This window comes from Sander vitreus, chromosome 12 (genome assembly GCF_031162955.1).
Source record: "Sander vitreus isolate 19-12246 chromosome 12, sanVit1, whole genome shotgun sequence".
In the NCBI taxonomy this organism is placed as follows: domain Eukaryota; kingdom Metazoa; phylum Chordata; class Actinopteri; order Perciformes; family Percidae; genus Sander; species Sander vitreus.
Genome location: NC_135866.1, coordinates 6,855,392 through 6,880,255, shown reverse-complemented (window position 1 = coordinate 6,880,255; position 24,864 = coordinate 6,855,392). Strand labels below are relative to the sequence as shown.

Sequence of the window (24,864 nt, the reverse complement as noted above, 5' to 3'; positions counted from 1 at the left end):
GCAACTGATCTCAGCTGGTATTCTGCCTGTAATGGAAATTTCTAAGTGACCCAAACTTTTGACCGGTAGTGTACATCAAACCCACAAGACAGCTTTCAGAGCTTAATACATGCTTGTACTGAGTTTACAGTCAGATGATCCCAATCAATTGCAACACAGAAGAATCCAATGAATTGGCACTCTTGCAAATCTTTATTTTCCAGTTCGTGATGAGACCATGACCAAACCTGAGGTAAACTGTATTGCCAGAGCAGCATGTTTGCTCTTGCTTATGGACTGACCAGTGAGAATTGATAGTTTGATTCCCTTCGTTGCACATCCTTTAATAACTGATTCACTTATTACCTATCCAAGCAGTGACTCATTCTACATACTGCTCCTGACCCAGTCAACACAAGTATGCACAGTATACAGGAAAAGTGGCATGTATTTAGTCAAGGAACCCAATACACTTAATTTACATTAATACACAGAAGAACAGAATAGTCCTGATTATTTTACAATGTTTAGCAGTTAAATAGAGTCTACAGCTGCAAGTGGAGGGAGCTGAGCAGGCAGGTTATTTCACATGGTGGAACAGCTTGTGCGCCACCTATGAAGACAAAGGAGAACACAATTAGCATCTTCACTGGAAGACACAGGCACCGAAAATGAGCTTTCAAAAATCAAGTCAGAGTCTGGGTTTTTCATGTGCCGTTTGGGCACTGAAAGGGAAAAGGGCACATCATATTTTCTCCACTTTCACACTCACACAATGGTCCCGTGCATGCAGGAAGTCGAAGAGTTCTTCTGTGCATTCTTCAGCAGTGTTGGATCGGGAGCCGACTCGGGCTTCACATGTCTCCAGAAGCTCCTTGGTATGCACACAGTGTTCAGTCTGCTCACACTTGGCTCGTATTGTTTCTATAGGGTCCTGAGGAGGGACAAAAAGCAAATGTGCTATATCCATAAAAATATAATAGGATATCATGAAGATCTTTTATTTATATTTTTTTACAATAAATTAACCATCAAATTAACTAATCACATAACCGGTAATATACACACACATGTTAAACGCTACAGCTGCTGCCAGCAACATTGCACCAACATAATTCCTGGTCTCCACCTTTGATATCAAAGCCTGATTCTTCAGATTTACAAATTAAAAGCCAGTGCTCAAACTGATATATTGAAGCATGGTAGCATACTACTTTTACTTATGCATTACTTTACATACTGCTGGGTAGCTTGTGCATTTCCCATGACGACCAATGAAGTCCTATCTAAGCCTATGCATCATAATTTGTTGATTATATTAATCTGCAAAGTAACTATAAACTGAAGCCTTCAAATGAATGTAGTGGTGTAAAAAGTACAATGTTCGGATCTTAATTGTAGAGAAGTATTCATGAAAAATTCCAGACCTTGTACTGTCTCATAATTGTATCCAAACCGAATTATCACTTTTCGTCAATGTCACTTACCACCATGTCTTGCTCTTCTTCCTCCTCCTCTTCCTCCTCAGCATTTTCCTCCTGGTCAATGACAACAATATAATTGAATTACTTTGGTCTAAAAAATTATAACTTTTTAAAATGCATCATGGGTTGTATTAAAACTTCTGCTCAAACCAAGACCAGCGGACACTCAAGTCACAGTACATTAACGTTGCACCGCTAAACTGACCAGCAGAGTCGGGCTACTACGCTGAGTTGGGTAACGTTAACTTGGCCATACACACGTTCAAAAAGCTACTAAAAAGACACATATTGGTATTTTTCAGTACCTCCTCTTCGGGGTCGTCGTACGTGATCATCTTCCTCTCGAAAACCATGATTACGGCTCTGAAAATTGCCCAAAAACCCGCACAGAGGACAAAAGTCCAAGCTCCTCAGCAGCACTGCTTTTCGAGGACGTGAGGTCGTTCACGCGCAGGAAACGACGAGAAGGATCACAGGATAACGTTTCCTATTGGTTAAAAGTGATGACTGAAGTTGCTCTGGTCCAATCATTGATTTAGATTTGGTGAGCAAGTTCCGCCCATACAAATAAAGCGTGCGGAACTTTGGTTTTGCTGTCGGAGAAGACGGACCGAAAAAACTGTTGCACGGCATGATGGCGCTGCTCTTGGATTCCAGACTTCTACTAAGAAAAGTTAAAGATTTAAGGTGTTTAACGCCAAGAAGAAACCGAGTGAAGCAAAAATGGGTATGTTGTCAATGCAGAAATAGATAAACAATTGATAATGGTCGTTATCTGTAAAACAATGTCCTCCCTCAGAGATGTAACATATATTTATGTTTGCAGCTGTCCAGCATATCTAGCCACAAAGAGTAGCCTACATAAAAAAAATGTTTTGACAATAACTATGTGTACCTTGGCGAATTTAACCATAGAGAGTTATGTTAGCCCCTGAATTTAAAAAGTTAAAATAATGTCAATTCAGTTCAATTCAAAGAGGCTTTATTAGCATGACCATATTGACACACAGTATTGCAAAGGCTCATAAACAGGGAGACATCTAACACATTTACATGCAGTTGTACAGTAGGATGCAGACAATAGAGCATTAGGTTAACATTAGTGCAAAAGCAACAATCATGTTAACAAAATTTAACAGTAAGAACAAAACTGATGGATATCAGCAACATGAAAACAAGGCTATTACCGGTCTGTCTGTGTGTCACTCATGTCAATATCTCTAGATGTGACTTCTGTAGCTAAATGTACAGTAATCAATGGAATTGTCTAGTTAGACATACATTAACTTAATGATGATTCTGTTGTTCTCTCATACAGTGTAATGCAATGTATATCCTTTAATTAGATTTCCATTGAAGAACATACAAGTGTAGACTAAGATGGTCTTCCAGTTACCCATGTCCTTTAAAATCTCACATAGCAACAAAAGAGAACATCAAAGGAAGTTAACATTTGAAATGTGTGTGTGTTTTGACCTCCCTGCTTTCTGACAGGCTGTCACGCGTACCAAGCACCCTCCCACCAGTCTGGCCCTGCAGCACTTTGACGCCACCTACAGCGTCCAGCTGGGGCAGCTGTGGCCATCAGTCCGGGCCGCCTTGTTGTCAGAGAGGAAATACGGAGCCCTGCTCAATCATTTCTCCCACGATGCTGTTCTGGCAGACCTCGAAGCCCAGGGATGCAGGGACTTCCTCAGTGACACAGCTACAGAAAGTAGGTGTGCATTTCTCCAAGGCTTACTCTACTTTCCAATTCCGATCCTTCCTTTCGATTCCGGTTCTTATCTATTCCCGATTCCGGTTCTTTGAGCGGTGGAGTTGAAGCGGATCACGTGCTTATTTCACAGATAAGAGGAACATTTTATTTAGATTCAAGTTGTTTTTTTGTTTTTTTACAGTTTTACCGGGCTTTTCCAATATAAAATAAAGCCACACTTTAGAGTGCCTCTTACTGTGCTCCACGGCTGAAACACAAGAAGCGCCTGGAAGTATGGTGGCCGCTATGGAAACTAAAACTTGCGCATGTTAAATTTGGAACTGACGAACCGATTAGAAACCAAATTTTTCCAAACGATTTCAAATAAAAAAAATTAAAAAAAACGATTCCGTTGGAATAGTCATTTTTGAAACGATTCCAAGTTGGAACCGGTCCTCGACGCCCAATCCTACTTCTCTGAAAGCCTTAATATTGAACTCACCATTTTTTTTCACGTCATTAAAAAGCACAATCTCTCTCTCCTCCATGTGATCAAATCTGCATTCTTCGTCGTTTCTGCAGCTCAGCCATGCTCGGAGCAAAAACCAGAGGTTGCAACCGAGGAGGAATCTGTTTCTATGAAGAAATGTGACAGCGATAGTCAGCGGCTACGTCCTCTACAGCTCAGTCCTAACATCAAGTGTCTAGTGTTTCCAAGAGGGGATATCACAAGATTCAAGCCTGCTAGGTGAGCCTATATGTTACTTATCGGACAATAATTTGAGACGTCCCGGCCTACAAATCCCATCCTACAGACTAAAAGAAAACATCTTTGTTTGGTACAGATCCTCGCAAAAATCACACTGTAATCATTTACATTTTTTAAGATTTAGTATTAGACAATGGAAATGGGAATAATGATACAAACATGAACATTCCCTTCAATATTGTGAATCATATTGCAAAATAATCACAATTAGATATTTTCCTCACATCGTGCAGCCCTAGTTTTTACTCAAAGTGCAGTCTGATTCCGCCTTGTCCTTTTTGTCCTCTAAAGACCAGACATGTGTGGCTTGTTGGGTTACTATCTGATGGACGCAGCGTCTGTGTTGCCGTGTCTCGCGCTGGATGTCCAAGGAGGACACAATGTGCTCGACCTGTGTGCCGCTCCCGGAGGCAAGACCCTGGCTTTACTTCAGAGCCAGGCTGTAGGTAAGAGGACTGCGCTCATCTCTTTGTTTTCCTCACTTAGTGCTGTCGTTCTGTCTGTCGGTTCAGTTGCAGTTAACCCCGCCGATCGTCCTGCGTTAAAGGTTTTTTGTGCATAAATGACGCCTCGGTGTCTCGGATGCTGCGACTGAGAAAAGTCCTCCACAGCTACGTTCCTAAGCCTCTTTTGACGGACGAGAAGCTACGCATCACCTCTTTTGATGGCACCAAGTGGGGGGAAATCGAAAGGAACACGTTCGACAGAGTAAGCCGTTGTCACGTAATCATGTTTCCAGCGCCTGCATTAATTGCATGTTTATCCAAAGACCACCACTTTGTCAACCTCCCCCCTTTTTTTTTTTTTTTTCTTTCCTTTCTTCAGGTCCTTGTTGACGTCCCCTGCAGCACAGACAGACATTCACTCATGGAGGACGACAACAATATATTCAGTAAGAGCAGGACCGGTGAGAGACGGAAGCTGCCAGAGCTGCAGCTGGAGCTGCTGCTGTAAGTTTTGGTGAAAATATAAAGATAATGTCATTACATTCTACATGGTTCCATTTTTTTTTCACATCAACATGCAGTAAGACTGCCAGTAGTCTGGGTCAACGACAGAGTACTTCCAGAATAATTGGTGATGTGTGTTGCCGTTGTCTAACCCCGTTCTCTTTTGGGACTGGTTGGTGGGATTGCTGTGGACACAGTACACAGCGATACACTGGTAAGAGTAAATGAGGTTTAACCATGTATCAGGTTAATTTAAATAGCTCACCTTACTGTATGGTGTGACCAGTTAACTTCATTTAATATTGTATGTGGCGTTTTCTTTGCGGGGTGCAAATGTTCCACCAAAACAAGTTCCTTCCTGAGACTGTTTTGCAGAGCCACCGTCTCTGCCTCCGGAGCTTAGCGCCGCCCAAGACGATTGTGATTGGTTTAAAGAAATCCAAACAACCCAGAGTGTTGTGTTGTTTTTTTTTACTCCTATCCCAGAATGTATGTGTGGTGTAGCCAGACCTTACTTCACAGCGCTGTGGAGATACTGTAGGTCTGGCAATGCGAAACCGGGCGGCAAGTGATTATTTTTATATGACGTAAACAAAGCCTCTCTCCATCCTGCAGGGCGGGAATCGAAGCAGCTTGTCCAGGTGGGGAGATCCTTTACTCCACCTGCACACTCTCTCAAATCCAGAACCTGGGTGTGGTGGAACAGGCCGTCTACTTGGCTCGAGAGAACCACGGCATCCAGCTTCAGGTCAGTCAAACACACACACACATTCGACAAAAAACTGTATACTAGAGATTCAATGGGCCTTTCCCAATTCCCAAATTTGTACCTCCTCGACCCTCTGGCTTGTGACCCGCGCCATGTAAAAGGACGTCCCAATTCCCAAAATGCACATTATTGCGGCTGTAAGCAGTCCAAAATAGTGCTGCCGCGAGGGGCTGAACACTGAGAGATACACACTGTGACGCACTCGAGATGGTATTGCAGTGATTTTTATTTTTCTTCTTCCACACGTAAAATACACTTAGCACCGCAGTTACCAAATGTAATTGTTACCTGGTGAGTAAAATAATTGCGTTAATGCAGCGTAACGCATGATGCGGTCAACAGAAAGTGTTCTGCTCCCAGGCTCACCCCCTCTCTGTCAATGCCCAAAAAACCCAGGAGCACAGGTGAAGCAAACAAATAGATTATCACTTCCGCTCAAACCGCGATGAAAACGCCCACCACCTGCCATATCAGTGCACAACACAATAATCAACAAACAACATAAATGAGACCATAAACAACATCCAATATGTGGCTCCTACACACATCAAAGAGTGAGTATCGAGGAGGCTCCCCGGAGGAGCTATAATCGAGGATACACGTTAAATTACAACTGAATATAGACGTTGCCATGAACACGTTGCTCATGTGACGGAGATCATAAAATACAACGTATGACTAGCATGGAACAGCTGATGTAGCTCTGCCACACGTCATATTTAATTGAAGTCCCTTTTCAAAATGACTGCCGCGAGGCAAAGATGTCTCATGTTTGTTAAATGCCTGTTGCCTCAACTCCTCTCGACTCCTCGGCTCGTATCTCCTGTGGGCGGGAATTGAGGAGAGGAATCGGGGATGCACAAACTGAATTGGGAAAGGGTTAATGATGCAACTCAACAATAGTGGAAGATAAGCTATCATTAGGGTTCTTAGCGTTCTAACCTCTGGATTGTGAGGACTTCCTGATTATGAACACAGGAACCAAATCACAACATATAATTTGACCTATTTTGTTTTGCTTTTTTTTTTCTCCTTTGTCCTGATCATATCTACATTCAGGTTGTTGATCTGCGACCCCTCACACACATGTTTAGGAAAACCTTTCACTTTGCGCCCGACCTCCCCCTGGGTGAGATGGTCATCCCACACTTAGCCGCTAACTTTGGCCCCATCTACATGTGCAAGCTACGACGGCTCACATAGACTGTGGACCGATGCTGAAGCTCGTGGACATTTTGAATGACTGCGTTGCAGCTTTCATGGACTAATGAGATGATCCTCTTGACTCATGTTATGTATAAACCGTAGCTGTTGGAGCACAGCTGAAGGAGAACTTTCAATCGCGGTGGTGGAGTGCTGAATCACTGGACTACCGTTGGTTAAACGGGACAGAAAACACAAAGAATCCAGTTAAAGGACATGGACCATGACGTTATTGGGGACATATCACCACAGCAGACCCCCCCCCGACCCCACCAACCCGCCTCCTCAACAAAAATATCAAACTCCAACTGTTTCCTTTATGCTTTTTCTTGAAATACTGTAGAGCAGGGATCTTCAACAGGGGGTCTGGGACCCCATTCTGGGTCCTTCGAGTCAATGCAGGGGGGCCTCAAAATTATTAATTTAAGTTTTTTTTCAAAAATGAACATCAGTAAACACAAATCCTACATATTATTAGCAAATATAAATCCCCACTGCTTACTGGCCTATAGGTAAGGTATTCACTAAGCCCATCCACAGATACATTTACTCCTAAGGATTCACTGTGCCACATGTTTAACATTAAAACATGATTTATAAAATCATGCCAACAATTATTAGGCTATTTTAAAAGCTCAGTATTCTATGCTAAGTATTAAGGCTTTAGACAGCCCACACGTTATTGTAGGCCCAGTTTAATATGCAACATTGTATACATAATATGCAGTATGGTTCCCTGCTCCGTCTCTCTTTCAGTTAAGGGGTCCTTGGCTTGAAAAAATGTTGAAGACCCCTGCTGTAGAGTAACCGAGTAAACAGCCTCTAATAAAACCAAACGACATATGTTGTGTTTCCTTTTCAGCTCAGCGTGAGAGTCTTTACTGTGTTTTGCTGTCAGTTACGGTCACGCTGCTTTCTCTCCTCGCCTTTTGATCGGTCTTTTGACGCTGCAGCGAAATGCCGTCCATCTCGGCTGAGAACGGAGAAATGTCTGACTAAGTCCTTCCCCTTCCTTGAGCACTTAAGCCTAGAAATAATTCATAAAAATCCCCCATATATTTAATGGACTGTCAAAGCGTGTGCAAAAGCGGAAGTGACGAACAACTTAAGTTTTTTTTTTTTATATCCATAATCTCTTGAATATAATAGGATAGAAGAAAGCCAATGATGGTAACTTAACAATGATTGTGTTCAAATCATCAAATGTCACATCACTTGGCATATGCACTCCTGTAACTTTCACCAGCAAAAAAAAAAAAAAAATGAAAACCAAAAAGCGAGTGTCACATCACTGCGATATTGCGGTGATGTGGTTATCGTCACACAGCCCTATGGACAGCATTGAACTGCAGGACTTTTAGACTCAACCTACAGGAGTGCCATATTTAATTTAGGGGATTCTTGGTCCAACATTTTTTTTGGGACTAAACCAGCTTTCAATGTGTCTTTTTGCATGTAGTTTTATTTTGGCCCTGTAGGTGGCAACAGTAGCTAAAGATCAAAGGTATCCTGTATATTCTGTGCCCACTAGAGGACACTAAGGATATGTCTGCAAAGGTTCTAAGTTGACAGGAGCTCCAGTACTGCATGTATATGACTTCAGAGATCACATTACTGAAACACACATTTCCATCAGAATTACCTGCTCTCTTTAACTCTCCAATGAAAATGGGTTTGACTTGTTCTATGGTTATTCATCAGGTTTGATGGCTTTGCCTAATAACGCGGTATGTGGCTATGTGGAAGGAGGGCATAATGAACAGGCAGGTAATGACTTATTTGACCATTTGGCATTCTCACATCTGAATCTGTGCAACTTTCATTATTATATCTGGATCGACTCTGTTTTGCATTGACATCAGCCAGCGGTGAAATGGTTCCCCCCCCTATCACTGCCTAATGTGAGCGGAGAGGTGCCTCTTTTTCCATCACACCGCCGATGACCCTTTATGTTGTCCTGTCCAGGCAATGTAGCGTGAAAAAGGTGTGTGTGTGTCTAACGAGTCCACCATCCACATCCCACCGTCATTAAGCTGCTCTAAGTGCAGGAGCCGACTCCCCATCCCCACGCAGGGATGGACGGCAGCCATGCGGCTCCCAGATGAACATTAAAGAGGCAGCAGAGAGCTAAAATGGGACGTCTCGCCCTGTTTTTGCCCCTCCGCCTTTTTTATTCCACAGATGAGTGCAGATAATTTTCTGTGGGATTGTGAGTGATTACTGTATTACTGCGGTAAAAGGGGGATGTATCTGGGAATGCAGAGGGAATTAATGACACATAAAAACTATTTTTGTATTGACTGCTTTCGTCTCCAGGGCCTCGGATGCCTCCTCGCACATCTTGTGATTACCTAAACGTATTGTAAATATGTGTTTCCTATGGGCTCTTCCATAAATTTACATGTTTTAACACTCAGGAGACGGCAGACTGTTAGAGATGAGTTACTCTCTTTTCTGCCTGTCTATAGACTCGACCGGCTGTCTGCCTTTATTATTGAATTAGCCAATGAAGCGCTGTGCATTTGTGTCCCTGTGTGTAAAGCCCTGTGTTAGGGAGACGCATGCTGTGTATTAGAAAGATGAATATTATGGATTTATCTACACAACCATGCTTCTGTTGCCTTTTCAAATACAATTTAAATGTTGCATTTCTTTGCTAATAAACAGGCAATACACTGTAATGGTGTTATGTTCTCACCTAGTACCACCCAAGCTGCTACTGAGTGAATGATCTTGTACACATTAGAAATGGCGGCCATATATTAAAACTGAGCACCTACAGTAGGTTGTAATATGACAGCAGAAGGGAGAAAGCAGCTGAAACCTAAACCTCTGAAGAGAAACGGGTGTTGCAGCCCTTTTTTTATTTGTCCGAATGGGTTGATTACCTGCCACGACAGCACCGACGACGACGTGGAGGGGAACACTGTCCAATGTCGTGGAGGAAGTAAACCCATGACACAGTAGACACACTTTGTCTGTGCTGAGATATTTGGGCGCCCCGCAATATTTTTGTTTGCATTGAACGTTCAGCTGAACTTCCAGCGTGAGTTTAAATACACCTTCAGGAAGACAGGAACTTGAGGTTGGGATGGCACTACACTGTACTGGGTAATCCTAATTTCTCCTCAATTGAGATTTCATTAAATGCTTCTGTGTAATTCATCAAAGTCTCCCGAAACCTTCTTGAAGTATGTGAATATCAGTCGTGCGGCTCCTAAATTTTTCCTCGACTTACATTAAAGGGGAAACTTGGTATTTTTCGACCCAGGACCCTAATTTCCCATGTGTTTGTGTCTAAGTAGCTAATGGGACAATATTTTTATTTATTTTAAAATTGGTCCAGTAATGTATGCAATGTAATCCTTTAGGACAGGGGTCTTCAACGGTTTTTTGTTTTGTTTTTTTAGGGCAAGGACCCCTTAGCTGAAAAAGAGACAGCGCATGGACCCTCCCACTACATATATCGAACAAAATGTATTGTGTACATATTAAACTGGCCCTACAATAATGTTTAGGGAGGCCTACAGTGGCATACAATACTAAGCTATTAAAATAAAAACTATTCATATAGTCATACATCATGTTTTGATGTTAAAATGTGACACAGTGAATCCTTAAGCTTTACTACTACTAATAATAATAATAACGCTGAAGGCTCTGGCACCCGTGGTGGTAAAATGTTGGATTCATGGATTATTTTTAAACCATTGAACAATAATTTGGTGCCCACCCCTCTGCATCAACTCTGAGGACCCCCCCCCGTTGACGATCTTTGCTTTAGGACAAATGTGCATCATCCATGTACGTCCATTAAAAGTGCTGTTTTTGCCACTTGTTATTGTAAGTGTTGTAAGGGAAACATCTTAAGGGAACTTTCAGAGTTTAAGGTGTTTTCACTGTTTTTTTCCCTCCAAAAGTCAGTGAGTACGTTCATATGCACACCAATATTCCACTATTATTCTGAATTTTAGGGGGATTGGCTCGTGTGTGATCTGAGGCCCACTGTTTGTTCGGTGTAGGGCTAGCAAAGCTGGTTAATAGTCGTCCGGTTAACACAAGTTTTTAGCTGTGACTGTCCTTCCTTTGCCGTACCTGAAGTTGCTGCATTTTGGCTGCTGTCTGTAGATTCCTTCATGTACAACTCGTATTCTTTCGGATGTTTCATACGAAAATGTTGTAACAGCGGCGATGTTGTGTATTGTTTGGGGTCCTCGCCACCACGAGACAAATCGGCATTGCAAATTGAACATGTAGCTCGACTTGAATGGCCTTCTTTTGACTGAAAGTACTGCCAAACACTTTTTCTGCTCACCAGTTCCATTTTCACTTTCTCACAGCCTGCCGCATTGAACGCTCCACCTACGTAAACAGCACTTTTAGTGGACGTACATTGATGGTGCGCATTTGTCCTATAGGGTTACTTTGTAGCCGGTTTGCAGCTGCCGGTTACAGCGTTCTTGCTCAATACTGGACCAATTTCAAATATTTTTGCTCACATCAATCTATTAGACACAAATGCATAGGAAAATCAATGGGTCCAGGTTGAAACACATTGAAATTTCCCTTTTAAGGTGTCTTTCGTAAAGAGACGCATGGTGACTTTTTACACCTACGGCGTAGGCTCTGTGTACAATCATAAATCAGCCTTAAGTTGTAGTTTGTGTATGTAAAGCAGATGCTGCTGTTCCTGCTGTGGTGTTTTCCAGCCCAGAGATGGAGATCAGACGGGTGTCCCAGGTGGCGGAGGCAGAGGGGATTTCACCGCTGGGGGGGGGGTGGGATTTGTCGCAGACGCATTGTGTAGACTGAGCCCAGCAGGATACTGTTGCTCTCAGCCACAGGGCGGGTACAAAATGCTGTTGTTTTTATTTTCTATTTTTTGAATCTCTATTTACCTTTTCATAGGCATCCAGTTGTCTGTTTGTGAAAGGATCTTTTGTCTCACGTTTCACTTAAACTCCTGCCACAGTACCTTCATTCTCTTCAGTTTTCTTCTTTTTTTTAATTTTTTTATTCCATAATTCACAGTTAATGGCTATTTTTCCAGGAAATTGCACTCCAACAAATAGATCTACGACTTTGCAGACTTACTGGATCTCAAAACTTGGAACGTTAAACATTCTGTCATGATTGCATTTGTACTTTTCATAGATACTTGTGTTCATAATATGGTTGGGCCGGGCTGTACAATATTAGATAATATGTCAACTGTCAGAGAGTTTGTCCGTACCATTAACACAGAGGTACCAATCTTTTTAAACGACTCAGTTAAAGTTGCTAATCAATCCACAGGCACTCTGTTTGGGAAGTATTTCATTTGCAGAATAACTCATTACAGTCTGGTCATTTTTTTTCATTAACAGTTTCTACATTGATTTTCCAGTAAATTTGTTGTATCACAATAGATATTGCTATGGGGATATAATGACATCTATTACCTACCTAATGTGTGTTGTAGAGTACAATCTGGTGGCACATGCCTGAGAAGATGTAGTACATTCCCCATTGTAGCCCAGTCTTGCTTTTATGTTACATTTGCTGATGTCACAACCCGTTCTCACTCCAAACTCGTAAAATACGGACACTTGGGCAGTGGCTGTCGGCGTCAGATACGACACAAGAAGCACCCTTCAGCGTGTGTGTAGAACGCACCGGGGAGAGCATCGGCTACACGGTGCTTGAAGATGACGTAGCATTAAGAGCGACAACGGTAGCGAGTAGTATGAAAGCCCAAAACAACACAGGACTTTCACCGAGTGTGTCACGTTTTCCTGAACCCAACTGTCCCGTTCTTCTTTACCTGAACCCAACTGTCCCGTTCTTCTTTACCTGAACCCAACTGTCCCGTTCTTCTTTACCTGAACCCAACTGTCCCGTTCTTTTTTTTCTAAACCCCACTGTCCCATTCTTCTTTACCTGAACCCAACTGTCTCGTTCTTCTTTACCTGAACCCAACTGTCCCGTTCTTTTTTTTTCTAAACCCCACTGTCCCATTCTTCTTTACCTGAACCCAACTGTCTCGTTCTTCTTTACCTGAACCCAACTGTCCCGTTCTTCTTTACCTGAACCCAACTGTCCCGTTCTTCTTTACCTGAACCCAACTGTCCCGTTCTTTTTTTTTCTAAACCCAACTGTCCCATTCTTCTTTACCTGAACCCAACTGTCCCGTTCTTCTTTTCCTAAACCCAACTGTCCCGTTCTTCTTTACCTGAACCCAACTGTCCCGTTCTTCTTTTCCTAAACCCAACTGTCCCGTTCTTCTTTACCTGAACCCAACTGTCCCGTTCTTCTTTACCTGAACCCAACTGTCCCGTTCTTCTTTACCTGAACCCAACTGTCCCGTTCTTCTTTACCTGAACCCAACTGTCCCTTTCTTGTCCCATGTGTCATGGAAATGTACCTTTTTTATAAGCCCACCCATGACCTTTTCCTTAACCTAACTGCGTCCAAAGTGACGCCAATAGTCCTGACCCAGCGCGTTTAGATAAAGCGTGTTTAGATATGACGCTAAAGGAGACTTTTAGCGTCAATAACAACGCCAAAGGCACCTGACCAAGCATCCGTATTTTACGCGATGGGAGTGAGAATGTGTTGGATGTCACGTGAGATATTTACACACTTTTAGTTGCCGCCATTTTTCCCTTCAGAACTACAGACTGTGCTTTAAGTCGCTCCAAACGAGCTTTGTACACAAGCCATACACTCAGTATGTGATCTAAGCTTTCTGCGATAGACACAGTCCTCCAAGATGTGGCTGAGAGCACTGGTGTTTGGTTCACTGAGGCCCACGTTGGGAAATGCAACCGTAGGTTTAGGCTGCAGCCAGATTAAGAAGGGAGAGAATGGGGGTTTTCTTCTCTCTAAGAAGATTACCCGGGGAGGGGCAAGATGGCAGTCAGTGTGTTTAAGAAAAAAAAAAGGACAAGAAGAAAATGGAAGATGAAGTGGAACTAAAGGAGGGTGGCCCAGGATACACAGTTTAGCCACCTGTTGTCTGCCTCTTGATATCACTCCTGTCGTTGTTTCTCTATCTCTATAACCACCTATCTTTGCTCTGACTCTGCCCTATTCATTATTAAACATAAAAAAAGGCCAAGCATTATTGCCATGTTACATTTCTTTAGAGAAGTTTCACCCTCTTGCACCATGTAGGAGTTGAATTTATTTGAGCATTATGTTTACAGGCAAGTTTTTTTTCTGCATGTGTATGTGCAGCTGTGAGTGCACATACATGTGAGTGAGCTGATTGTCCTTGTGCTTCCCTCTCCGTTAAGTTCCTGCTGGTGGTTTTCCAGGAGGGCTTTGATGTGTAACTGGGCAATGGGCTATTAGAGGGATTTCCCTGGGCCTGACAGCTCCGAGAATATGCGGCGAAATGGCAATGCCAGTGAGCTAAAAGAATGCTGGAAACAGGATTAGGATCATATTCTGGCAGACCCTGTCACCTCCTCAATGGGCCCGAGGTTTCTAACGCTGGCACTTTTCATTCTCGCCATTAAAACCTTTAAGAGAACCATGGAGAGGAGGGAGAGAAAAAAACACTGATTGAATGGTACACTGTGATTTTTGTGTGGGGGGGGGACTTGTTTGTGTTCATGTGTGTTCATGTTTGTGTTCGTGTGTGTTCATGTTTAGGGGTGTGTTTGTTTGTGTGTGTGGTGGACATGCGTGAGTCTGTATGAATGCCAGCAAATGATCACGTGTATATAGTGAAAGCGGGAGAGAGAGAACGAAAAAAGACGAGAGAGATGTGGTGAAAGGAAGTTCATGTTACGTATTTGCAGTCGCGGTGTAACATTTCAGACACAGACCTTAAAATATGTAGAGCCTTACTTTGTGCAGTCTTAAAAAAACTAATAATAATAATCCAAATGAGCTTAAATCTTTTCCGTTTTCGTTTCTTAGCTATGATATATAACTGATTTACTGACCCATTCACAGTTTCACTGTAGCGGCCGTGTTTAGATTAAACATTAAACATCATGGCCATTCCTATTCTGTTTGTTTATGTAGTTACATACTTGTGAAATATTATACCTGGCCATAACAAAAACAAACGAGAACTAAATATATAAAAACTAAACCTTCCTGAAAAACTGAAAACAAACTAAAACTAGCAAACACACTGAAAACTAACTAAAACTCAACTAAAATGAAATAAAAAAAAAAAATGTCAAAAATAAATAAAAACTAACTGAAAATTCTAAACTATTTTAACCTTGGTTAGGACAACTCAAATCTTAAAGTGGAACTGTCTGACACAATTAAACTATTGTGTTCATAGCTTCAGACTGCTGGCATCTAGGTACATTTTTTGTCAAACTTCACACACACACAGACACACACGTCTGCACTTGCTTAAAGGAAAGTAGATGGAGATACGTGTATGCCTATAAATAGGTGGTTATGGGGGTGAAGTGGTGAATATACAGCCCTGAGTGTTAGAGATGGAAGCACCTGATCCAGCATCAAGGGCTCAACACACTTGACCCTGCAGCAGTACAATCTAGCAATCCCTGTTCAACCCCCAGGGTGTGTGTGTGTGTGTGTGTGTGTGTGTGTGTGCACACTTGTGTGTGTGTTTGGGGGATGGTTGTTAAGAAAAGAGAGAACATTTGGAACACGACTATTGTGTTATGTTCTCTGCTGCAGAGCCCCATGGGAGGAAATCCTGCCGCCGTGTACCGGGACAGTTTCTCTGGCTAACAAGGACATTGACTCCTGCTGCGTATCCACACCACAATCTGATCAGTCAGGCGATGAGGACACACAACATGTACAGCATGTGGCATAATAAAAATACAACAAGGTTAGGGTGAGGTGTTACACCCACATTAACGCTGCTAATCTGCTGAGCTCATTATCCCCCTCTATCCGATGGTTGGATAGTGGTCATTCATAACGGTCAGGGAAATTGCTCAATGCATCAGCCGAGGTGCATTTGTTATTTACACACACTGAAGGGGACATATAAATGATGTTAAAGGCTGATTCAATTAACAGCAGAGCAATGTCACACAGCCATGTAAAGTTTAGTGTGGGAAGAACAAGGGCACAGTTCTGTGTGTGTGTGCGAGCGAGCGAGAGAGTGTGTGTGTGTGTGTGAGAGCAGGGTTGGGGTGGGGGTCTGTGCATTTTGACAAACCATGCTGTTAAAGATATAATAGCAGCATAATCACCGCCCCAGGCCGTCATTCTTCAGGATAATGGCCTGCTTATTCATTGTGGATGGCTTATGTTTCCATGCAGCCTTTTTTATTTTTCAGATTACGTTGTCCTTTTTCTGTCTCTTTTGCTCCAAAACACTCTTTGTGTCCATGCAAATTCTGATACGTTTATTTAATTGTTCTCTCAATTTCACCTTGTTCCCATCCCTTCACCTACCGTACTCTAATTTTTAAGCCCTAACTATATAACCTGCATTATATTCTACTTGTTTTTTTACGTATATATTTTACTTTGGCCAAAGTAGGAATTTTAACCCAACTGTGTTCCACCAGAGTTGTTTTTGTACGCTCGATGAATAGGTTTTAAAGTTAGTGTACTCATTGCAAGGTGGATTAGCAGCACACAATAATTAGCAGATTTTTTTTTTGGACATTTCTATGACAGATTTTAACTGTGGCCCTGCACACCACCCTCGTCAGTGTTTGGCCATTACCACAATTTTACTGTGTAAATACGCAGCACAGATAGTTTAAAGATCGCCAAGCAATATTTTTATTTGCGATTTATTTTACAACAACACTAGTTCAAGTCTACATTGTTCGGGAGGAGTAAAGGAAACAACACTGCTGATGGTCCGCTCACTCTCTCCTCCACCATAATACATCTATCTACCACTGGACTAAGTAGTTTGACAGAGACAGTGAGGGGGGGGGGGGGACAGCATTAGAATAATAGCAACAACAGAACTTAAATAGAGTCAAGACAGCAGTACACAGAGGACTCAGGTCAGTTCACTGAAATCTGTTCACTTTCTTTGACTTCAGGCGTTCCTGTCTGGATTGCAGCATACAGAAGGTGACGGTTTCCCAGCAATCCATATTTGTTAAATTGCTTTTTTCTAGCCAAATCCCGCGAAGAAACTGAACATATTTAAAATAGGAATTCAACCCAGCAGCGTTACACAGACAACCAAGAGAGGAGGAGTAGACGGGGCTGCCGGTGAGCTCAGCGAATACAATCTTACAATCTGACAGCTAAAGGTCTGACAGAGTCCATTATCAATTACACAACATAATAGGGACTTTACAATTACCTTACCAGTAAACATTAATAGATAGACTTTTTTTGTATTTTAAATATTAAAATAATGTGCAGTTTTTTTTCATTAGCTTCCAGAACACATTAACAGAAAACATCAGAGACGTGTGTGATTCTCCTCAAGTGCTAACAGTCGGTCTGACTTTCGATGAAAAGCTGCATGTTTCCTCAAGAGAATATTAATGCGAGAATAACTGCTGACAAAATATGGGTCAAGACGTTTTTTTTTCCAAACTGTCCAAATGTGTTTACCATATCATTTTGTATTCAAAGGGAATTGATCGATGGTAGAGTGATTCCAATCATGTTGCTACCTTAATTGACCGTTTTAGTGCACGGACCTTTTTGAATTCATAAAGACGGTCTTAAATGGTATGCATGTTCATAATTGCATTTTCCCCAGCTCCCTCAGCCCAGGGCAAAATGTAATTAAAAGCTTTGAGAATTTAGTCACTGAAATCATTTCCTCATTATCAAGCCAGCCTCTGTACAAAGTGGCATATTACTGGCCACTAAACTGGTAAATTAGTCACTTTTAATTATGCTGTTGAGGACAACATGGTTTGGAGTTTCTTTTTATTTATGCGCTGTTATGTAGTACATGCTATGTACATAACCATGTTGCTTAATTGAAATGTCAATGGTCCTCTGACAGAAATGCTCTCTTTGCTGCACGAGCGATCCCTTTTTTCCCTCCTGGCCAACGGGCCTAATTCCTTCAAAAGTGCCTCATTATTCACATTATTCTTGTAAACATTATTTGCATTGTCTTTTAAACCGAGTGCATCCATCGTCAGCTGTGTACATTGTTATTTTTTTGGAATTATTTCAGATGTTAAGAAGGTCCAGCATTACGTGTGTTGGAAACATCATCAGCAAATGAGTCAGGAATACGTTCTCTGTCCTCTGAGTCGGGACATTCATTTGATCCGTCGCATTATTCTAGCAATGTTCAAAATATTTTCGGTTCTCTTTTCCAGAGGTTATGTTTTTGGACCTTGAGCTGCAACGGAAGCTAGAAGTCAGACCAGCTGTTGGGAATTGTGGTCTGCCTTGAAAAGCTGTTAAATGGAGTTCTGTAGGTCCAGTGCATGATGGCATGTTTTATTTTTGGACATCTCTGCATGTCCTCTGCCCATCTACTTGAGAGGGGCTTTAGTATAACTATCACAGTCACACAGACACGCAGTGGGATGGGCTGATGTGTAGGCCTAGTTTACATTGTCCTCCATGCGATCTGATTCTCAGTTAGACATTGTGTCCAGTCCCAGCGAGGCAGCATGCTGCTTGGCCCTCAGACGCAGGTTCTCGATGCTGGTGGTCTTGCTGTTGTGGCTGGCGAGGCCGCCTGCAGCCGACGCCTGCAGCAGCGGGCTGTTCCACACCTGCTGGGCGTGATGGGACAGGGACTGGTAGTAAGACTGGCAGGGCAGAGAGCCCAGCGGCGCGGGGGGCATGTTAACATTCATCCCCAGGTAGGGAAGGGAAGATGGGGCAGAGAGGTCAAAGGCTGGGTAGTGCACCAGGTTGTTGGTGGCAGCCATGTGCTGGCGGAACTGCTCCTGCAGACGGAACAGGCTGAGAGGGGAGGAGGAGTAAGAGTGGCTCTGAGAGAGGGGGGCGCTGCTGGCCAGGCCGCCACTGGAGGAGGAGGGGGGGGTCACGGACGGAGAAACCAGGGGAGAGTCTGGACAGAGAGAAGGGGGTGGGGGTTTCATTATTTAGTCAGCTGATGAGTACAGTCATGCAGTCATTGCAGATGAGGGATGCCGTGAAGTAAGTTTGTGAAGGATAAAAAAGGGAATTGATGGAATGAATGGTTTATTTCGAACAACATACGAAAAAATACACACAAAAAACAAGACACAAAAGTAGTCTATGAAAAAAAGAATAAGCTAAATAAATAAGCTAAACGTCTGAAAGGGAGTAGGAGGAAGCAAAATGCTTTTCGGGTACTACACTGTTTTGAAATGTCCATACCTTTACAGCTTTAAATACAAAAAGAAACCTTATCGGAGTGTTTTCAATCTGTCGTTTTTCAATATGCAACCATATAACTGAAAACATCAAAAGAAAATTGCCAACCAATCAGGTGACTATTCCATAATTTCCTTAATGAAATAAATGGAATTGAGCTCCTTGTCAGAGTGAAAATCAAACATCTTCTTACCTGGTTTAGGGCTGAGTCTTTTGCAACCTGGAGAAACGTCGCCGGGAGTCACTGCTCTCTCATACTTCATCTCCTCTCTCTGGGATTTACTCTCGTCCTCCTTATCTGTGGCGTTGTCCTCGGTCGCCGACTCGCTGCCAGAGTGTTCTGCTGACGTGACGTTGAGCTCCATGTCCAGCGGTACAGCACGGACTACAGGACCATCTGTCTCCAGAGACGAGGAGGAGGATGAGGATGGAGGAGGGAGCTGGCTGTCAGGAAGGATAGTTGTGGAGGGAGGTGCGTCCTCCTTCTCGCTCCCTCCTTCCCCTGACGCCTCCTTCTGCTTCTGGAGCTGCTCCTTCTGGAGGCTGCGCTGCTTCTTACGGAACTTGGCTCTGCGGTTTTTGAACCAAACCTGATGGCAGACAGGGAGAAGAGGGCGAGTTAGACGGAGAACGTGCCGAAAAAAAGATGTACGACAAAAGTGGATGACAACTGTAGTAGGGACGCTAAATGGTTGATTTCAGTCAGCCTCAAGTGATTGAGTGGCAAATGAAAAGCCCCAAAAGTCAATAAGTGACAGCAATAACAAGCATGTCCAGAAGGCCGTAAAATAATTAACTTTCAGTTTAAAAGCAAATGATCATAATCAAACGTAAATCAGTTTAATCATTACTAATAGTAGTTTAACTGGCGCTGTATTTAAGCATTTCAGTTGGATAAGCTACCTTTTCTTTTGTGCAGTCGTAAGTGTAAAGCTTAATTTATGTGTGAGCAAGGCTTAATAAGTACTTCCTCAAACTAGGTTTACATTATTATTCCTTTATTGATAATAAAGTTTTTCTATTACTTTCATTTATATGATTACTTCTTCACATCCAACCAAAAAAAGTTGCCATCCCAAAAAAAAGTTGGCTAGTACACCCCCACAAATGTAGGTTGATACTGTACAAACACTAGGCCAGGGGTCATCAACAGTTTTTAGGCCAAGGACCCCTTAACTGAAACAGAGACTGAGCAGGGACCCCTTCCTATATATTGTATAACATTTTGCCTACAATAACGTGTAGGGCGACCACATGCCTTTTTACATACCTTTTTAGTGCATAATCTATTAAAATAATAATTGTTGGCATGATTTTATAAAGTAAGTTTTAATGTTAAACATACATGTGGCACAGTCAGTGGAGTAACTTTGGTTCAACAATGGGGGGGGGGGGGTTGAGATCTCCACTTTAGAGCAAAATTATATTTTTGAGCATATCAAACACTTCATTTCCTGCATTCTGGTGAATTTTTCTACAACAATTTGTGCATTTTCTGCATCAATTTATGGAACAAATGTATTTATTTATGTATCAGAAATTAAAATTGTTTTTTTTGGGGGTTGCACTGGCCAGTGTAAATGATGCCTATGGGCACAGTGAATCCTCATTACCTCTATCTGTGGATGGCTACCTTAGTGGCCTAGAGGCCAGTATCAATATTTTTTCCACAAATAAGCTGATTTATATTTACTAATAATATTTTGGATTCATGTTAAGACAATTTTTTTTTTTTTTTTTAAACTTTCAAAAAATTAACAGTAAATTGGCAACACGTAATAAAAACACAATTAAGCATTAAAAGCCCGTCTAAACTCAGTATCAGTAGGCTATATTTTTAGTCGACAGTGCTCCCCCCCTATGGCAGTACCTGCACACGGGCCTCGGGCAGGTTGGTGCACATGGCCAGCCGCTCCCTCATCACCACATCCGGGTAGTGGGTCTTTTGGAAAGTCTTCTCCAGTGCTTCCAGCTGCTGCGCGGTGAAGGCCGTGCGGCTCCGGCGCTGTTTGCGGTGCTGAGAGCCGTAGCGAGCCTCCAGGATGATGTCTTGAAATGCGCAGCCGTTGGAAAGGAAACACACACACGGAAAGTTTATTTTACTGGCCACGGTGGGAATATGTCTAGCTACTTACTTTATTTGCATGCATTGTTTCATTCATTCGTTGGCCGTTTCTAAAGCTGACGAAATAACTTCGACTGATTATTAGCCTGATATTACAAAGATATGTCACTTATAGGCTACTGAACTGCATATAGAAACATCAAGTGAAATACAAAACGGTGGCTTCTGTTTTCAATAAAAGCTAATTGATGCTAATTTGTTTGGAGGCAGGGCAACAACCTGGAGTGTGTGTGTGTGCGTGCGCACGTGTGCACTCAATTACCAGCTAGTCTCTCTGCCAGTGTGAGCGCGTGCACGGAGGGCCGGTAGTCGGGCGCGTGCTGCGCCTGTTGCGCGGCCTGCTGGTGCAGGTTGTACATGGCGCTGAGGGAGTTCATGGCGTGCAGAGAGTAGCCGTTCACCCCGTAGTGCTGCATGCTGAGAGGCTGCTACCTGCGGAAGGGGAACACAGGATGGTTGGGCTTTATCAGACAGGGGAGGGGGGAGAAGGGGAGCTCACTCATGGCCATGTTAGCATTAATAAGGGCGCGTGGCTGCTGATGGACACGCTGTTATAGTATTGATGAACATGCGATCTCAAACCAACCCTTCCGTTTTGATCATAAGAACGCAGTCATATGTCATATAGCCTATAGGCTATAGTCACAGTCTATATGACCCTTAAACCCCCCCCCCCCCCCCCCACCCATAGACACTACACTTTGCATTAAGCGCGATCCTGGACTATACACCTGTCTATTGCACATATATATATATATATACGCGCACATGCTGCACTCAATGCATTCAGACTCTTTTTCCTTTATCTCATGTTATAGCCTACAGTTATCTTGTATATATTTGTTTCTGTAGGCCTATTTATTGTTTATTTCGTATTCATGTTTGTTTGTTTATGTAGGCCTATGCACCCACCACCAAGGCAAATTCCTTACAAGTGTTATTTACTTGGCAATAAACCCTATACCGATTCTGATTCCGAGGCTGTGACACACGCGAGTTATTTTTTTTGTTTTTTTTTTATTAGTAAATGACAGCAGATCCTCGCGCTCAAGGGCCAATAGATTTTAATGTGCGCACTCAGACCAAAGTGTTATCCATTAACATCCAATTATCGCTATGTTCAATCCATTAATTATACAAAAGACTTTTAATTGGGGTAATTATCACTCGTTCCCGTAATGAACCGTGACGGATGCCTTATTCATGAATTTATTCACGTGGTCTCTGTGATCCCGGAGAAGCCAAATCCCCGGTGAAAACGGTGCTTTGACAGATCAAGGCGTTGATGAAATGTGCTTTTGGAAAATGAAATAAGGAGATTTGTTCCGGGTCTCGGTGGCAAAACCTGCAACCGGATAGCAGGATTATTTTTTAATAGGCTATGATTACGGAAATGCTGTTCTCACTAAGTGCTGTTCCGTTTTAGTGACTGGCTTTTTCACAAAGTCTTGTAACAATTAACAGCAAAGCTTGCGATTTTACTTTGGCTACTTTTATGTTATTTGTAATTAACAATTAAGCCTACAGATAGTTGCAGCTTTTACCGATACGAACAGATTCATTTCTTGAAGTAAAACATCCATGTTCGTTCACATGGCAGCAATTTTCCAAACTCTATTTTGTAGTTCTCCTTCACGGCCGAGATTTAGATGAAGCGCTTGAGGACACGATTAGATATGTATTAGCACAGAGGAGGCTGACAGGAGGGAATATCTCTGAGGCCCAAGCAGTTATTAGAACTATCACATAGAGACCACAGGGAAAAGATATACATCTGTCTGCTGTATGACAGGTATACAGTACCCGGGGAACTGGTTAAGTTCTTTAGACTTATGTACAGATAGGCCACTTCTTACTATTTCTGATTATCATTTGACTTATTTCGTTTTGGCTGTATTTAATTTGACTAATTCACGCTTTAGGCCTACATGTCAACAACTGATTAACAACAAATCGGCATTTGCTGTTACAAGTACTTTCTAAGTAATTCCAATGTATTTTAGATTTTAGAACCGTTTATGCCCATGCATGCTCTGAAATGAGGCTGGATAGAAGTTGTAATTCGAAACCTAATGGATGTTCATTTGACCAAGATCATACTCGTTTATGTAACCTTATCACTGGTTGACATCTTTTGATTATGACTTGATAGTTTATATTAATATTTGTATTATTAATAATAATAATAATAATAATAATAGTAATATTGGATTAAAATAGGCCAATTACTATACCTATTTTATAAGTCGGAAAAGACTGGGTGGTCGTTCTCCTGAAAGGCAGTTTTTCTACCCATTTTTCTCTGCGCGTGTGTGTGTGCGCGCGCGCGCGTGTGCGTGTGATGCCCGCAGTGCCTATTCCCAGCCTATTAAGTGGCTGCGGCGGCTGATGAATGTGATCAGAGGGCATTGGGGAATAGTTTAATTCGCCGGGACAGAAGGTGCTTCGCTAAACATTTACTTTACTCCCCCAAGTATTTGAGTTGAATGGGCCCCACCTCCCCGTATGTCCCCCCCCCCTCCCTTCCCCTCTCTGGCGGCCTCTTATCCCATCGCCCCGGGGCAACGTTTTGGCTGAGATGTATGGCCTCTCCGCGGGTAAAAATATGCATGTTGATCCCCATTTGGCTCCCCGTCTAATGGAAGTGCAAATAGGTTTCGACTGCGAGGCCCTCCATTCATCATCAACGCTGACACGGACGGACGTACAGTGGGGCTGGCTGGTTAGCTCTTGGTTGGAGTTCCCGCGTGTGCGTTTGTGTGGGCAAATGTGCGTGCGTGTTCTAGTAGGCGAATAGGCCAACGATTCTCCACAGTTGCGTTTTTTCCTTTTCTGTAGGCTATTCTCTGAAAATGAAGGCGTAGGATATACATTTCAATCGGATTACGCTTTAAATCACTCCAAATGCAGGCCTATAAAGGACAGAAATGCACCATGTATCTATGTAAACATGTCTCCAAATGAGCAGATTATGTACACCTGCAAACACTGGTGAAAGTTTGAGGGACTTAAACGTCTGCCATCACTTTTTGCAAAATGCAATCATCTGCAAATAAAAAGTATCATGATCTCAGCTGAATGCTTTTAGACTTTTTGGCCCTTTATTTTGTGTCCAAGTAGACTTTTATGGTTTAAAGCCATGCCTTCTCATGATAGCCAGCTTTACCAACCTTTTATATTTACCACTACATCTCTGCTTATAGCCTGTATCCTCCTGCCCATATCAAATCCAGCACAATAGCTCATCCCTGTGAGCCTGTCAGTGCCGTTATTGTCATTCATAAGCCCCTCTCTCTGCTCCAGGCACTGCATGGGCCCTCCTGGCAGCCCTGCGCAATGCTTCGATTATCAAACCGTCATTATGTAAATTGGCATGTACAGTGCAACTCTTTGATCCGACTAAATTAGGAAAAATGTTATTTGCTAACAGCCCTCAGGGGCATGACTCGACCTGGCAGTCTGCTCTTTGCTGTGTCACAGTGTGAACTGTCAGAGGGCCAGCGACGTGTCTCTGGTATTTTCTCTTGCTCTCTTGTTGTTATTATGAAGGATATTTATAATGCAGAAGCCAGATTGAAATTTAAATGTAAGCCAGGCTATTGTCTGTTAAAGCATTTTAGGATTCCGATGTCACTGCGACATT

The 24,864-nt window shown here is 42.6% G+C and overlaps 3 protein-coding genes across 5 annotated transcripts; 1 reads left to right on the top strand and 2 right to left on the bottom strand.

Moving 5' to 3' along the window:
• Positions 1 to 169: 169 nt before the first annotated feature.
• Positions 170 to 1,912, bottom strand: LOC144526477 (cytochrome b-c1 complex subunit 6, mitochondrial-like). The gene is made up of 4 exons (XM_078263977.1): positions 1,769 to 1,912; positions 1,467 to 1,517; positions 752 to 913; positions 170 to 592 (listed from the first exon to the last, which is right to left on the bottom strand). The coding sequence occupies exons 1-4, from the start codon at positions 1,814 to 1,816 to the stop codon at positions 560 to 562; spliced, it is 294 nt and encodes a 97-aa protein (XP_078120103.1). The 5' UTR covers positions 1,817 to 1,912; the 3' UTR covers positions 170 to 559.
• Positions 1,913 to 2,064: 152 nt separating this feature from the next.
• On the top strand, positions 2,065 to 7,711 carry nsun4 (NOP2/Sun RNA methyltransferase 4). The gene is made up of 8 exons (XM_078264143.1): positions 2,065 to 2,190; positions 2,958 to 3,177; positions 3,742 to 3,907; positions 4,220 to 4,374; positions 4,476 to 4,636; positions 4,754 to 4,878; positions 5,494 to 5,626; positions 6,707 to 7,711. The coding sequence occupies exons 1-8, from the start codon at positions 2,095 to 2,097 to the stop codon at positions 6,848 to 6,850; spliced, it is 1,200 nt and encodes a 399-aa protein (XP_078120269.1). The 5' UTR covers positions 2,065 to 2,094; the 3' UTR covers positions 6,851 to 7,711.
• Positions 7,712 to 17,671: 9,960 nt separating this feature from the next.
• On the bottom strand, positions 17,672 to 21,649 carry dmbx1a (diencephalon/mesencephalon homeobox 1a). 3 transcript variants are annotated; one of them, XM_078263987.1, is made up of 4 exons: positions 21,484 to 21,649; positions 20,967 to 21,145; positions 19,280 to 19,686; positions 17,672 to 18,742 (listed from the first exon to the last, which is right to left on the bottom strand). In XM_078263987.1, exons 1-4 carry the CDS (start codon positions 21,635 to 21,637, stop codon positions 18,364 to 18,366), a joined length of 1,119 nt encoding a protein of 372 aa, XP_078120113.1. In that variant the 5' UTR covers positions 21,638 to 21,649; the 3' UTR covers positions 17,672 to 18,363. The 3 variants fall into 3 exon arrangements, with proteins under 3 accessions (XP_078120113.1, XP_078120112.1, XP_078120111.1); XM_078263986.1 differs by having other exon boundaries at positions 17,672 to 18,806; positions 19,290 to 19,686; XM_078263985.1 differs by having other exon boundaries at positions 17,672 to 18,806; positions 19,290 to 19,686; positions 20,967 to 21,162; positions 21,486 to 21,649.
• Between the last annotated feature and the right edge of the window lie 3,215 nt (positions 21,650 to 24,864).